At 41.9% G+C, this 15,291-nt stretch overlaps 1 protein-coding gene across 1 annotated transcript in view; it reads left to right on the top strand.

Moving 5' to 3' along the window:
• Nucleotides 1–11,311, top strand: part of PLEKHA8 (pleckstrin homology domain containing A8) — a 101,748-nt gene extending 90,437 nt beyond the window's left edge. The window contains exons 12-14 of the mRNA XM_075315314.1: nucleotides 560–630; nucleotides 3,052–3,113; nucleotides 5,932–11,311. Coding sequence (XP_075171429.1) covers nucleotides 560–630; nucleotides 3,052–3,113; nucleotides 5,932–6,129 — 331 coding nt within the window. The 3' untranslated portion in view covers nucleotides 6,130–11,311. The remainder of the gene's footprint in view (nucleotides 1–559; nucleotides 631–3,051; nucleotides 3,114–5,931) is intronic.
• Nucleotides 11,312–15,291: the final 3,980 nt, after the last annotated feature.

The following is a 15,291-nucleotide window of genomic DNA, read 5'->3' as shown; positions in this document are numbered from 1 at the left end:
ATACCGGTGACTGTAGAATTGGATATTCTAGCTTTTATACCTTCTGAGATGATGCACAGAAGTAAAGTGGACGCAATGCTACTATAGAGGCCTGCACATTGTAGCACTAGAGTATGCGGTGTCTACACTTCTAAATAACGCTGGCTCTAGCCCATCAGCAGCTGTTGAACTAAACCATGCTGTATGAGAAGCTGGGGGAATATGAGGGCCAGACTGCACACGTGACTATTGTATATATTGTGTATATGACTAAGTTGAGTTGATCCTGTACACGCTGGCTCCTGCAGTAGAGGCAGATGCTACAGTAGCGCCATGTAAAAGTCCACACACCTTTTGTTCTTTGGCAAATGTTTCATGCACACCTTGTAAAAATGAGTTTGGTCATAGGAGGTAAATTACAATAAGTGCTAGCCTCTTGTCTTATGTATTTTACACTGTTGTCTGGTTATTATCATTCTCAATGAGAATAAAAGGCAATGATCACCATTTTAATGTTTACAACAATCGCAGAGTAAGCAGAAATACATCAGAAAATCCTACCTTTATTTTCTTCTTGCAGAGGTTTGAAGTTCCTGTTTCAGTTTCTTACTGAAGTGAAAAATGGTGAAAATAACATCCAGACTGCATTAAGTAAGTGCCAAACCTTTAAAGTGTGTGATGTATGAGGTTTTAGCCTTCCCTCGCCTGTGACTTGTGCTGATAGGGTATTCTGTGGAGGACACTTATGGCATATGCCTAAGGCATATCATAAATGTCTGATAAGTGATGTCCCCCTTCTGTTATAGATTTATAGCGTATAATAAGGATGGGGTATACCATAGATATTCTTTTCCTTTCTTCATTTCAACAGACTTTTAATGAAGAATAATTAGAAATAATATATATATATATATATGTGTGTGTGTATATGTATGTATATATATATATATATATATATGTATGTATGTATGTATGTATGTATGTATGTATGTATGTATGTATGTATGTATGTATGTATGTATGTATGTATGTATGTATGTATATATATATATAATTATATATATATATATATATATATATATATATATATATATATATATATATATATATATATATATATATATAATATAATCTGTAATAATGGAGAAAAAATATCTGCCTTATTGCTTCACTATAGATTTTTAAGTTACAGACCCAATTCCTGAGACTTTTTAGCTGTTAGATCTTGAAGACGTATTAGGCCGGAGCTTTGGCTGTCTCATTCTTAGACCCCATTCATATAGCTTTTTTTTGCCCTACTTTTAGCATATACGGTAGACAAATTTGGTACATATCCCAGGAGCTTTTGTAAGTCATAGTCTTTGTTTTTCCAGTGTACAATTTAAGCAGAGACACATAAGACAGTATTCCAGTTGCAAGAAGTAATCATCTACTCATAGTGAGAACTACACCCGCTCCCCCCCCCCCCTTAAGTGGAAAAAATGGGGCAGTTTTATCCTCGTTAGAATGGAACAGCAGCATGCATACTTGACTGCCGCTACTTGCATCACTTATGGGGCTGTCACAGTTTTTTCAGCCCATTCTAAAGCCTCCTTCACACGTTCGTGTCTCCGGTACCTGTGATGTCTATTTTCACACGTACCAGAGACACGGACATGTGTAGACCTGTTAAAATCAATGGGTCTGCACACACGTCTATGTTTTGATATGGATCGTGTGTCCGTGTGGAGCATATGGTGAAATGTCCATTTTCTGCCAGCAGTACAGGTGTCACACAAACTGTACAGTGATGGGAACAGTGTGACACACACGGAAGAAAACATAGGTGACATAAAAATAAAGAATTTTTATACTTACCTGTCTCTGCCTCTGCTGTTGCTTCCGGGCCCGCTCATTATGTCCATTTCATATTCACTGCACTCAGCGCAGAACTGCTAGTAACAGCAGTGCCACAGACAGCAGCACTAGATACAGGTAAGTATACCAGTTCATGCTGTTTGTGTGTTACCCTGATGTCACACGGATAGCAAAGGAACAGCACACGGAACATGCACACACATACGCACCTACACCATCAACCGCTGCAAACGTTTGTGTTTTGCACTGATGTGTGAAGGAGGCCTTAGGCTAAGAGTTCACACTATCATATATATATATATATATATATATATATATATATAATAATCAACCTCTCATTCTGAAAATTCTGACTTTCCTCACGTCATCTATGTGCAGTCGATATACAATCCTATATTTTTACAGCACTTATTAAAAGTTTACAAGATTGAAGACATACATTCATACATTAAAGAATAGAAATGTATTCAGAACAAAAACTGATGTCATATGGTGGTTCCATCTGTTTTCTGCTTTTTTTTTTTTTGGGGCGAGGCGGTTTTTGCAAATTCGTCCACTTGAATTGGCGAGTCTCATCTGTCATGGAAGAAACTAGGGCGTACTGCTTTTTACTGTATTTATTTTTTTAAGCACTCAGCTTTGTGAATAATATTGGTCCGTGTGCTTTTGTGTTTTCTCTTACACAGCACTTGGACTTAAATTATGCTTGTGTGAACCTAGACTGATAGGGATGTACATGCCCTGTGCTGAGGATCAGTTTGAGTCCTTGCAGTCAGTCTATCCTGTGGCTAGGAGATTAAAAAGTATATTGCAAATGGAATTAATAATCAAGATGTCACGGTATCTGACGATTTAGTGGCAGCGGTCTTCATCAGGAGAGACACTGATCCTGATGTATGAAGGAATGTTTTCCATGCGCACAACCGGAGCTATTATGCTTTAGTTTGGTCTCTCTCATGATGATTAGACCGAACCTTATTGTAAGGGCTGTACACACAAATTGAGGAACAAGTCCAAACACACGAACATCTGTGATGTTAGTAAAATCTTGTTAGGTGAGATTCCTACACGTCACCATTCACCTCCACAATTATTTACACTCGGCGTCCTTTTACTTTCCTGTCTTTTGAAGTTTTAACAAACAGAATTTTCCACGTCCAATCCTCCATCTGGTCAAACAGTAATATTGTGTCACTGTGTATCTGCTTTTTTCAGGTAATGCATATGGTAAAACACTACGTCAGTATCATGGCTGGGTGGTTAGAGGTGTATTTGCGGTAAGTGTGTTATCTGTACAGTGTATTATTAGTATATACCAGTATAGTATGTATGCTACTTATTTGTTGTAATCTAAGTTTTATCATGAACAAGTTTTTGAACACCGCCTTGTCCAAGAGATTGATATTCTGTTTTTGGCCTATAGATGGCAGCATAGAATTGTTTGGTAGTTTTTGTTTTTTTACTTTTTTTTTTTTGTTTAAGGTCTTTTCCCAAAACCTCATTCCTTAAAAAATGCTAACTACATAAGTACTAAATTAGCCAGTGTCTTTAGGAGATTAAAAATTATAATATACAGAATGTTAAGTTCTAAATGGGGCAATTTATCCTCCTTCATGAGTAGTCATTATTATTTTATTTTTTTTTTTATATTTTTTTTTTTTTTATATTTTCCCTGTGCATGCTCTATAACCTTTTCTCTTTTTGAGACATATAGGAGCCTAAATTTTGTCTTTTGTTATTTGCCCTCTCAATTAATTCCATAGAAATTTGTAGCTGTTGGTTGTAAACTATATATATATTTTTTTTTATTTCCCCTCTTGAAAATGTGAGAGGCTAGAAACTGTGGACTGGCACTGAAGTATTTTTCTGGGGGTGGGGAGGGGATGTTTCTTCTTTTTTTTTTTTTTTTTTTTTTTTTTTTATTGCGCCCCCACATAAGGTCATAAAAGACATTTTTGGTGGGGGACATTTGAACAGTAGGTATATTTTTATATTGCTGATTTTCCCTGTTGCTTGGGTTGGCATTTTATACCCACTTACAGGGCAAATCCAGCCTCATGCTTGAACAGCAAAGCTGATCTGTGTCTGCTGCGACCCAGAAGTGCCTGCTCCTTTTCAGCACCCAGCAATCATATGTTTTCTGGGTCTGGAAGAAGCGGGATTACCACTGCTTGTACTGTATACACAGTATTTGTTCAGCTCTTGTATACCACAGTCAGCAAGACAGAGATAGTATTACACCATCTCTGACTTGTTTATGGGGAGTCTGGCTGTGTCTGACATCTGAAGTCCTACTCCTGCAGCTGCTTTCTCTGCCATGACACTCTAAAAAATGTGATTGCAGAGTAATTTTAGGATGGCCAAGACATTCCTCTCACTGATCATGTAATACTCTGTAAAGGCTGCTTTACACGCAGCGACATCGCTAGCAATGTCGCTGGTGAAAGCACCCGCCCCCGTCGGTTGTGCGTCATGGGCAAATTGCTGCCTGTGGCGCACAACATCGCTAGGACCCGTCACACGTACTTACCTGCCTTGCAACGTCGCTGTGGCAGGCAAACTGCCTCCTTTCTAAGGGGGCGGTTTGTGCGGCGTCACAGCGACGTTACACAGCAGCCGTCCAATAGAAGCGGAGGGTTGGAGAGTAGCCGAAAGAAAGTGACGCCCACCTTGTTGCCGGAGGACGCAGGTAAGGTGCTGCTCTTCGTTCCTGGGGTTTCACACGTAGCGATGTGTGCTGCCTCAGGAATGACAAACAACCTGTGTCCTGCAACATCACCGATATTTGGGATTAGAATGACGTATCAACGATTAGGTGAGTAATTTTGATAGTTAGTGGTCGTTCATACGTTTCACACACAACGACGTCGCTAACAAGGCCAGATGTGCGTCACGAATTCTGTGACCCCCAACGACATCTTGTTAGCGATGTCGTTGCGTATAAGGCCCCCTTATCTCTTCCATATTTCAATATATTATTGTTTCAGTACTCTCTTGACAAGCAACCTGGTAGGACCTGTCTGCTTCAGGATCTAATAGGTAGATGTACATGGCAGTAACTTTGTTAGGTCCTGGATACCATGGAAACACATCAGCACCCGGTGGTCGAGGGATAGGGGAACCAAGAGGGTGACAGAGGGGCCCCTTTCCCTCTGCATAACCACTCCGATGCTGTGGCCCGTATTGATGGCTTCTAGTGGTGACATGCATGGGATTGGAGATGGCTCTGATCCCGGCTGTTATAGCTGGATGTTGGCTATACAATACAAACAGCACTCACAAATGATGGCACCAACCTACTGTTTCTGTTTTTATTAGAATGTCACATAGCAGAAAGGGGTTAAGGGCAGTGTTTCACAATGTTTGTTTTTTTTATTTATGTTTATCACTTTAGGAAGAAAATACAGAAGATGCTCATGCTGTTGTGCTTCATCAGGGCCCTTAACTTATAAATTATTTCATAAACTCCCATTTGGGGTGTCATTGAAGAGGGCACACTTACCATGGTTTGCAGCCTATTTAACTGTGAGGCATGGTATAGTCCATGAACATAGCGATGACCCTATGGTGCCACTTTGCCAGGCTGTCGAAGTTCTGTTTTTGGCTTACAGCGTGTCTTTGGATGAACAGCTGAAGCACATTACTGTGACCATACAAAAACCCTTAAAAGTGATTGTCTCAAGTTTGGAAATTATCCCTTAATACATGGGATAGGGGGTACGGGATACCAATTGCTGGAATTCCGACCACTTGGACCCCCACTGATCCCTAGAACGAGGCTGTTAGCGCTGCCTCTTGTAATGGTAGAGAGCTGCACTTGGCTAGACTTCAGCACTCGCATAAGAATGATTGAAGCGTCAGTGTGCATGATCAACCATCGTTCCATTCCCACTGGGCTCTTCTAATGGTCAGACACCCGGCGATCCAGAAGTTATCCTCTATCGATTGGGTAGTGGATCATTTTCAAACTTGAGATTACCCTTTTAAAGGAAAATTAGTAAAATGGTAATTTATTCACAAAAGTTGTTTAATTAAGATTAAATTGGGAATAAACTTCTAATTCTTGAGCAGTAACGTTTTTCTCAATTCTTACAGCTGGCATTAAGAGCAGCTCCAACGTATGAGGGATTCGTGGCTGCACTGGTTGTTCAGGAAGGAGATGAGAAGGACGAATCATTCACTGATGCTATGATGAGGGACCTTAACATTTATCTGCCAGCTATGGAGAAGCAGCTAAATATTTTGAACACTTTGTATGAAGAACATGGTCTAGAATCGGATGAAGTTGTATGACCAGTCATATTGGAGTCCAGGGATATGACCTTTTCCACAGCACTGGATGGGAGGTGAATGGACAGTATCCTGTGTGACTATATCTCCAGGTAGAGAGAAGTTGTTTCCAGAATCACTCTTCTGCAATTCACAATCAGGTTTTCTACCTATGACTGGTTTCATGTTGGAGATGCCTGAGAGGCCACCACCGTTCACCATTGTGCTCTCTTCCTTGTAATCTTGAAAGCTTTTTATTTATGGATTTAATTCGAATTGACATGGTGCAACTTTTTGTAATGACGTTTCTAAGTACATAAAAACTTTTGTGTAACGGATCACACGTTGACTTGTCACTATAGACCATAGTGGCTTGTGTTAAAGAGACTTCTCCATTGATTCTCTGCCGCCTGCAAGTTTTGTTTTGGACTGCCTACCTCTGGTGGAAACTTGCCTCAACGTCACGTTCTTCTGTGTAATCACAACTCTCAGGACGTTCCTGCTTTGCCGGCTATAGCATGGGCTATACGTCTTTGCTTTTATAAAGGGTATTTCATGAGTGGGAATATAGCATTTTTAAATTGTCACCTTGCCTACTATTTTCTGCTTTCTTTTCTTGTAAATTTTCAGTCTTTATATAGTAATTTAAATAAGTTGTCTCAAAATTGCAAGCACTTTTCTACATTGAAGCTGACCTGGCAAGTCTGATTACATGAACCTGGCGGGAAAAGTGGCTATTATTGCCAGGCAAATCTCCTGCTGGACATTTTGTTTCTTTTTTTTTCTTCTACAATGGTTACTACATGGGTAATAGACTAAGACATGAAGGCCACTCCTGCTTAATAGCAAAGGGTTCTGAGTAGTGATGAGCGAATACTAAATATTCACGTTCAGGTTTTTCATAATGAGTACCTAGTACCAGTGCTTTTTTTGGTAAAAAAAAAAAATATTTGCCGGTACGTGCCAGTGGAGAGAGTGGACGATCATGTGAGCACAAGTATGAGATTTGTATACTTCTGGCCACATTCTGGTTTGATGTGTCCAGCCTCAGACAATTCATTGTCATTGAGCATGTCTGTTCAGCACATGACCACATCTATGTAAATCGCATACTTGCAGCTTCATAACCTCCCACCCTCACCGCCGGCACCACAGAATCCTGACCGTGCAGTGTTCACACTGTGAGAATTCAGAAGGCTGCAGTCACAGAGTGACACAAGCAGTGACTGCAGACTCATCACAAATTTAGACAACCCCTTTAATGCTCCTAACAACTTAAATAAAAACATTGTAACCCTTAGCTTGTCAGACGGCACAAGACTTTATTAGACAGATTGTCCTCTACTTTAACATTAATGACCTTACCTTAGGGGTACTTTGCACGCTGCGACATCGCTAGCCGATGCTTGCGATGCCGAGCATGATAGTACCCGCCCCCGTCGCACATGCGATATCTTGTGATAGTTGCCGTAGCGAACATTATTGCTACGGCAGCTTCACACTACTTACCTGCTCTGCGACGTTGCTCTGGCCGGCGACCCGCCTCCTTCCTAAGGGGGCGGGTCGTGCGGCGTCACAGCGACGGCAGGCGGCCAATAGAAGCGGAGGGGCGGAGATGAGCGGGACGTAAACATCCCGCCCACCTCTTTCCTTCCGCATAGCCGGTGGAGGCAGGTAAGGAGATGTTCCTCGCTCCTGCAGCTTCACACACAGCGATGTGTGCTGCCACTGGAACGAGGAACAACATCGTATCTCTTATTGGTGCGACATTATGAAAATGACCGACGCTACATAGATCACCGATTTTCGACGCTTTTGCGATCGATTATCGGCGTATCTAGGCTTTACACGTTGCGACGTAGTTACCAGCGCCGGATGTGCGTCACTTTCGATTTGACCCCGACGATATCGCAGTAGCGATGTCGCAACATGCAAAGTACCCCTTAGGATATATCACCAATGTCTGATTGGTCAGGGTCCGGCACCCCCCGCCAATTCCCTACTCTATCTGTCGGTGGTAGCAAGTGGCTGGAAGTGCTCAGTTCTGGATCTGCTCACTCTTCTGATAATGGCAGCAGTCTCCTATTAAAATCAATGAGGCGGATGTGCAGTACCCGGCCGCGGACACCATCAGAGGACGGAGCAGATCCAGAAATAAGCATTTCCGGCCACCTGCACCATAATCAGCTGATCAGTGGGGGTCCCATTGCGCTCACATCAGAAGCAATGCACAAGTGGGACCAAGACCTAATGATAAGACATTGTCAGTATCACAAATAAATATTTACATTCAGGTACCTTTATAGATGATGTTGTCTCTAGTCATTTCTTTCTTGTCTTCATCTTGTCCTGACACAATGATGACTTTTCAGTCACATCTCGTCTCAGCAGATTTCCATCTTCTCCGGTCTTCTGTAACACATGCCGACATGATGCCCCTAAAAGTAGAAGAATGATTATAATACTTCTACTTAAAAAATATCTGCCCTACACTGTGCCCCAGAATAAATAATGGCCCCTCACAGTATTCTCTGCACAAAATATGACCCACACTGTCCCTCCTATGGTACATGCTCTCCATATTCCCTCTTTCCATACTGAGCCTACTGTTTACAGTGTCTTTTACACTGTGTCCCCTTATACTGCCCAGTCTTTATACTGTGCCTTCATCACACTCTCCCTCCTTGCTATAACCTCACACTGTCCTCCCATTCTTCCCCCTCTCCATACCACCCCCTCCACTACCCAGTCTTTATTCTTTGTCCCTCACATTCTTCTCATCCCTTACTGTCTCCTCACTACCTCCTGTGTCCATATACTTGTCCACCTCACTCCCCATCCTGCCCACTTGCTCCTCATACCATGTCACTATTTATTCTGTGTCCTCAAAATTTCTTTCCAGTTCGCTCCACATCCTCTGTCCCCATGCATCGCTCCACATCCTCTCTGTCCCCATGCATCACCCCTCATCCTCTCTGTCCCCATGCATCACCCCTCATCCTCTCTGTCCCCATGCATCACCCCTCATCCTCTCTGTCCCCATGCATCACCCCTCATCCTCTCTCTCCCCATGCATCACCCGTCATCCTCTCTCTCCCCATGCATCACCCCTCAAACTCTCTCTCCCCATGCATCACCCCTCAAACTCTCTCTCCCCATACATGAAACCTCATCCTCTCTCCCCCCATACTGTGTCCAAACATACTCCCCCCCCCCCCCCCCTCCCCATCCTCTCTTCCCACCATACTCTGTCCACAGTTCCCTCTCTCCCCCCGCCCCCATACTGTGTATATAGATATTGCCCCCTCCCCACCCTCTGCCCGCCCCATAGTGTGTCCACAGATAGTTCCCTCCCCCCCATACTGTTTCATAAATACTCCCCTCTCACCCCATAATGTTCCTCCTCCTGGTCTTCAGCTCCACAGTGTAGCGTTTCTCTGCCGCCTCCACGCTGCGGCGCTGGCTTCCGGGTCAGCAGTGTGATCAGCTGACCTGCTCACATGAAAGCCGTCGCGCTGACCCGGAAGTCAGCGCCAGGGATCACCGCTTCAATTGTCCTTGCGTCTGACAGATACAAGGACAATTGAGCAGTGGGAGCCGCGCGCTGCACTTCCTATGAGAGCGGCTGTCAGAGTGACAGACATGCTCAGGGAATAGCTGGCTCCCACCCCGGCAGACTTCCACACCCGCCGTATCAGGCAGCCCGTCAGCTCCCCCCTAGATACGCCTCTGGCTTGTGCCTCCGCTCCACACATGGCTAATTTGTATAGTTTAAAAAAGCACGGCCTACCTAGTACTATTCCAGTATTCGTCACGAATAATGAACCTAAAGCAAGTCACTAGGTAATCCAAGAATTTTTCATGAAGATTTTTCCAGAAAAATGCTCTGGTTCCCCATTGACTTGCATTTGGTTTGTTAGTTGTGACAAATACTGGAATAATATTAGGTATTCAGAATGAATAATCCAAACCTGAATATTTTTAGTATTCACTCATCACTATTTCTGAGCAAAGAACCCTCCCATTTGACACCAGTATACCCTGGTAGATATATGGGATGGAGGTCTTTTGATGAGGATGGATGTTCTGTTAAAGGGATGGTCTGACACGGCTCAATTACACACTCTAACGAACAGGACACTTGCACAATACCTGCCGATCATGCACAGGTCTCGGCAGGTAGGGTTGTGATGTCATTGGTGCTACTCCCACGCCAAAGCAGAAGTGAGTGCCACCAGACTAACCCTTTAAACCCAACATGTGGAATGCCAAGGCCAGTATACTGGGGGTGACAATTCCAGCTTCATGCAGTGCCCAGCACCTTTGCTATAGTGCCTTGTGGTACGCTGCTTATATATGATTATTCTTCCTTATTTCTTACCTCTTCTCAAACAACTCCTTCATGCTATTCAGCTGCCACATGATGCCTGGGAGAGGCTGTAACTCAAGTTTAGCAGGGTGTTGTATACTTATACTGGTAGGCCAATATCGTGTTACTGTAGAGGGATTGTACGTGTGCTGCTGAGAAGACGGTGCAGGCCTCAGCCAGACGATGAACCACTTCTCAGTTGCAGGAAGGAGTCCGGGTACCAGCTGTTGAGCAAAACCAAGTGGAAAACTATGACCTATAGGAAACTATGTACGGTATGTCTACTCTAGGAAGACTACAGACGAGCTGATAATATTAACACCAGGGGAACAGATGCTAAATTAGTTGAAATAATTTAAGAGGAAATTTATACCCGTCACTGTTTTTTCACGAAGACCAAAGATCAACAACGGCTTTTGTTTTTTTTTTTATAGTTCTCATTAAGTCGCTCAGTGGACAGAATATCTCCAAATAAATAATGCTTCTATTGTCTCTATCTTCTGTATAAAACCCTGACATTTCTGCAGACATTAGAATTTGTAAATTACTAAATGGTACGAAACAGACATACCAGACACAACAGCAGTTTAGAGAAAATTGTGTATATACAGTATGTATCACCACCATACACCAGTTGTCCTACTCCATAATTCTTCTGTATCTGTACCGTATGAAATGAGATACTTATAAAAAGTGAAGGTTTCTTCATGGAGACAGATCAGATTTTTTTATGCTTTGTTTAAATATATACAGTGGGGGATTGATGCCCCTACAAAAACTAAAAACGAGTATATATATATATAATATATATATATATATATAAAAAAAAAGCCATTAGGCGATGTGTGCACACAGCATTTTTTTTTGACTCTGCGTTTTTGGCTGCAAAAATGCAAAACAAAGCACCCGAAAAAACGTGTTTTTACCGCATTTCAGTGCGTTTTTGGCTGGGTTTTGCTGCGTTTTTGATCACTGTGTTTTGCTGTGTTTTTTCCAATGCATTTTATGGGTGTAAAACGCAGGAAAGAATTGACATGTCCATATTTTTTATTTTTTCTTAATTTTTTTTTAAAGCTCAAACGCAGCTAAAAAAAAAGGTTGTGTGCTAACAGCAAAAATGAAAAGTCATAGACTTTGCTGGGGAAGCAAAGTCATGCAGTTTTGAGCCCAAAAACGCAAACGAAAAACGCGCAAAAACGCCTACTGCGCACATAGCCCAACACCACAAATATATGGGAAACACCGTAACATAACATGGAACTGTAATAACAGGTCTATCTATCTACCTTGGATCTAAAAAGTCTACACACCCCTGTTAAAATGTCAGATTTTTGTCATGTAAAAAAATCCCACTAAGAAGAATCATTTCAGAAGTTTTTCATTTTTAATGTGACCAATAATTTGCACAAATCCCTTGAAAAACTGAAATCCTTTTTAGGGGGCTAAAAATACCAAAACTCAAATACTGTGGTTGCATAAGTGTGAACACCCTCCTATAATTAGACATGGTTGTGTTCAGAATTAGCCAATCACATTTAATCTCATGTCAAATAGTAATTAGTACACAGCTGATATCATTTACAGGGATTCTGATTAGCCCCATATAATGTTTAGCTCTTCTAGTAGGATTTTCCCTGACATTTTCTTAGTTTTTAATTTTCCTGCAAAAGCCATGGTTCACAAACAGTTACAACACAGCAAAGGGCTCTCACTGTTGAAAGTTATCAGAAGAGTACAACATTTATTCCAAAGCATTAGATGTACCATGGAACACTGTGGAGACGGTCATCACGAAGTGGCTTAAATTTGGCACAACAGTGATAGCACTGGGTACTGGATGTCCCTCAAAATTGACGAAGAGACAAAAAGAAAATTGGTCCATGAGGCCTCCAGCAACATTAAAGAGAACCTGTCAGGTGCAATATGAACCCAGAACCATGAGCAGTTCTAGGTACATATTGCTAATCCCTGCCTAACCGTCCCTGTATATAGTAGCATAGATAAAGAGATCTTTAGAAAAAGTATTTCTGAAGATCTTTTATCTTATGCTAATGAGCACGGGGACTAGTCCGAAGGGTGTAATATCTCCCGACTAGTCCGCCCTATTAGCATGTTAGTACGCCCGTGGGTGTATTAACATGTTATTCAATGCAGCATCACCAGCGGTAGTGGTGAAGCTGTTCTGAATACCGGGTGCTTCCGGTCATGTGCAGTATGAAGCCGGGTGTACGCGTCCTGGCTTCAGAGAGTTCTGCGCATGACTGGATGTGCTCCACTGATCTGACAGCAGAGACAGCAAACACAGGTACGCGCGTCACCGCTGGTGACGCTGTATTGAATAGCATGTTAGTATGCCCCTGTGGGCATGATAAGAGGGCAGACTAGTCAGGGATATAATGCTCTTGGGACTAGGCCCCTCGCTCATTAGCATAAGATAAAAGATCTTTAGAAATACTTTTTCTAAAGATCCCTTTATCTATGCTGTTGTTATCTATGCTGATGGTTAGGCAGGGATTAGCAATATACACCCAGAACTGCTTGTGGTTCTGGGTGCATATTGCGCTTGACAGGTTCCCTTTAAAGGCACTGCAGGAACTTTTGGAAAGTATTGGTTGTGTTCTGCAGGTGAAAACAATTTCCCTTATACCTCACATATCTGGCCCGTGGAGTAAGGTGGCAACACAGAAACCTTTTCTCGCAAAGAAAACATCTAAGCCTAGCTATGTTTAGCCAAAACCTGCATCAAATCTGCCAAAAGCTTGTGGGAAAATTTGTTTTAATTTAATGAGACCAACCTTGAACTTTTTCTCATGATTACAAAATCTATGTTTAGCACAGAGGCAATACTGCATTGTCACCAAAAGAACACCATACCCACAGAGAAGCATGGTGGAAGCAGCATTCAACTTTAGCACTGATTTTTTTTTTTTTTTCATCTTGGCACCTGGAACTCGAGCTTTAGTCAAAGTGAAGGGAATTATGAACAGTTCCAAATATTGGTTAATATTGCATCAAAATCTTCAGGCCTTCTAGTAAAAAAGTTAAATATGAAGAGGAATTTCACCTTTCAGCATGATGGCAGCCCTAAGCATACCTCCACATCAACAAAATAATAGCCTCACCAGATGAAGATCAAAGTTTTGGGATGGCCCAGCAAATGCCCAGAGCTGAATCTATTTGTAAATCTTTAGGCTTGTCTGAAAATAATGATTAACTCAGGAGATGACCTCACAATCTGAAAAATTTGAAGCTACTGCAAGGAAAAGTGAGCAAAAATTGCCAATTCTAGATGTGCCATGCTTCTACTTCTACCCGTAAAGACTAAATCCTGTCATAAGTTCAAAAGGTACTTCCACAAAGTATTAGTTTTTATGGGTGTGCATATTTATGCAACCAAATAATTTCTTTTTCCACCTGAAAAGTTTTCAGTTTTTCACTTACTGTCACCCATAAGGGTTTTTTTTTAACCTTTATGAAACTAACAGTGGTGTGTAGACATTTGATATCCAATGTATGTATCATATATAGTGCATTGCAAATATTTTAACTCACCTTGGCTTTTTACCTATTTTTTGTTACATTACAACCTGTGGTTTAAATATTTTTGTAAGCGAGGTATCAACACAAAATAGTCTTAAGTTGGGGAAGTGAAGTAAAAAAAATTGGCAAAAATGTAATTTATTGGATAAAATAAATTATAAATTGCCATGTGCATATGTAATCATCCCTTTTGCTATGAAGTGCCTAAACATTTCTGGTGCAAGCAATTTCCTTCATAAGTCAGATACTTGGTGAAAGGAAGTCCATCTGTGTGCAATCGGAGTGCCCCATGGTCTGTCGGTATATACACACCTTTTCTGAAAGGCCACAGAGGTTGCAACACCATTAAGCAAGAGGCACCACTAACCAAACCTCATGAAAACCAAGGAGCTCTCTAGACAAAGCAGACAAAAAGTTGTTGAGAAGTACAAGTCAGGGTTGTGTTCTAAAAGAATATCCCAATCCCATCAGCACAACTGCCAAGAGAAGGCCTTCCATCAAAACTCTCAGCCCAGGCAAGGAGGGCATTAATAAGAGGCAGCACAGTGACTAAAGGTAACCCTGAAGGAGCTGCAGAGTTCCGAAGCAGAAACTAGCATATCTGTCCATTCGACCACAATAAGCAATACACTCCATAGAGCTGGCCTTTTATGGAAGAGTAGCCAGAAAAAAAGCCTTTACTTACAGCCTAAAATTAGAAGGGTCATTTTGATTTTGCTAAAAGACATGTGGGAGAGCCCCCAGATGTATGGAGGAAAGTGCTGTGGTCAGATGAGACTGAAACTGAACTTTTTGGCCACCAAGGTAAACGCTATGTCTGGCGCTAAACCAACACAGCTCATCACCGAAAGAACACCATCCCCACAGTGAAACGTGGTGGCAGCATCATGTTGTGTGGATGTTTTTAGCCGCAATGACAGGGAAAATGGTCTGAGTTGATGGGAAGATCAATAGTGCAAAATACAGGGATATTCTTGAGCAAAATCTGTTTTGTCAACTGAGAGTTGGACAAAGGTTCACCTTCCAACAAAACAATGTCCTAATGCAAAGGCAACACTCCAATACATTTACACATTACCCCTTAAACCACTGGAGTGGCCTAGTCAAAGCCCAGACCTTAATCCATTTTGAGAATCTGTGGTCAGAATTGAAGATTGCTGTTCACCACAGAAAACCATCTAACTTCAAGGAGCTGAAGCAATTTTACCTTGAGGAATGGACAAAAATCCCAGTGGAAAGCTCATAGAGACTTATCCAAAGTGACTTGCAGCTGTAAT

The sequence above is a fragment of the Anomaloglossus baeobatrachus genome, chromosome 6 (genome assembly GCF_048569485.1).
Source record: "Anomaloglossus baeobatrachus isolate aAnoBae1 chromosome 6, aAnoBae1.hap1, whole genome shotgun sequence".
NCBI lineage: Eukaryota > Metazoa > Chordata > Amphibia > Anura > Aromobatidae > Anomaloglossus > Anomaloglossus baeobatrachus.
This window is presented reverse-complemented; position numbering and strand designations above follow the sequence as displayed.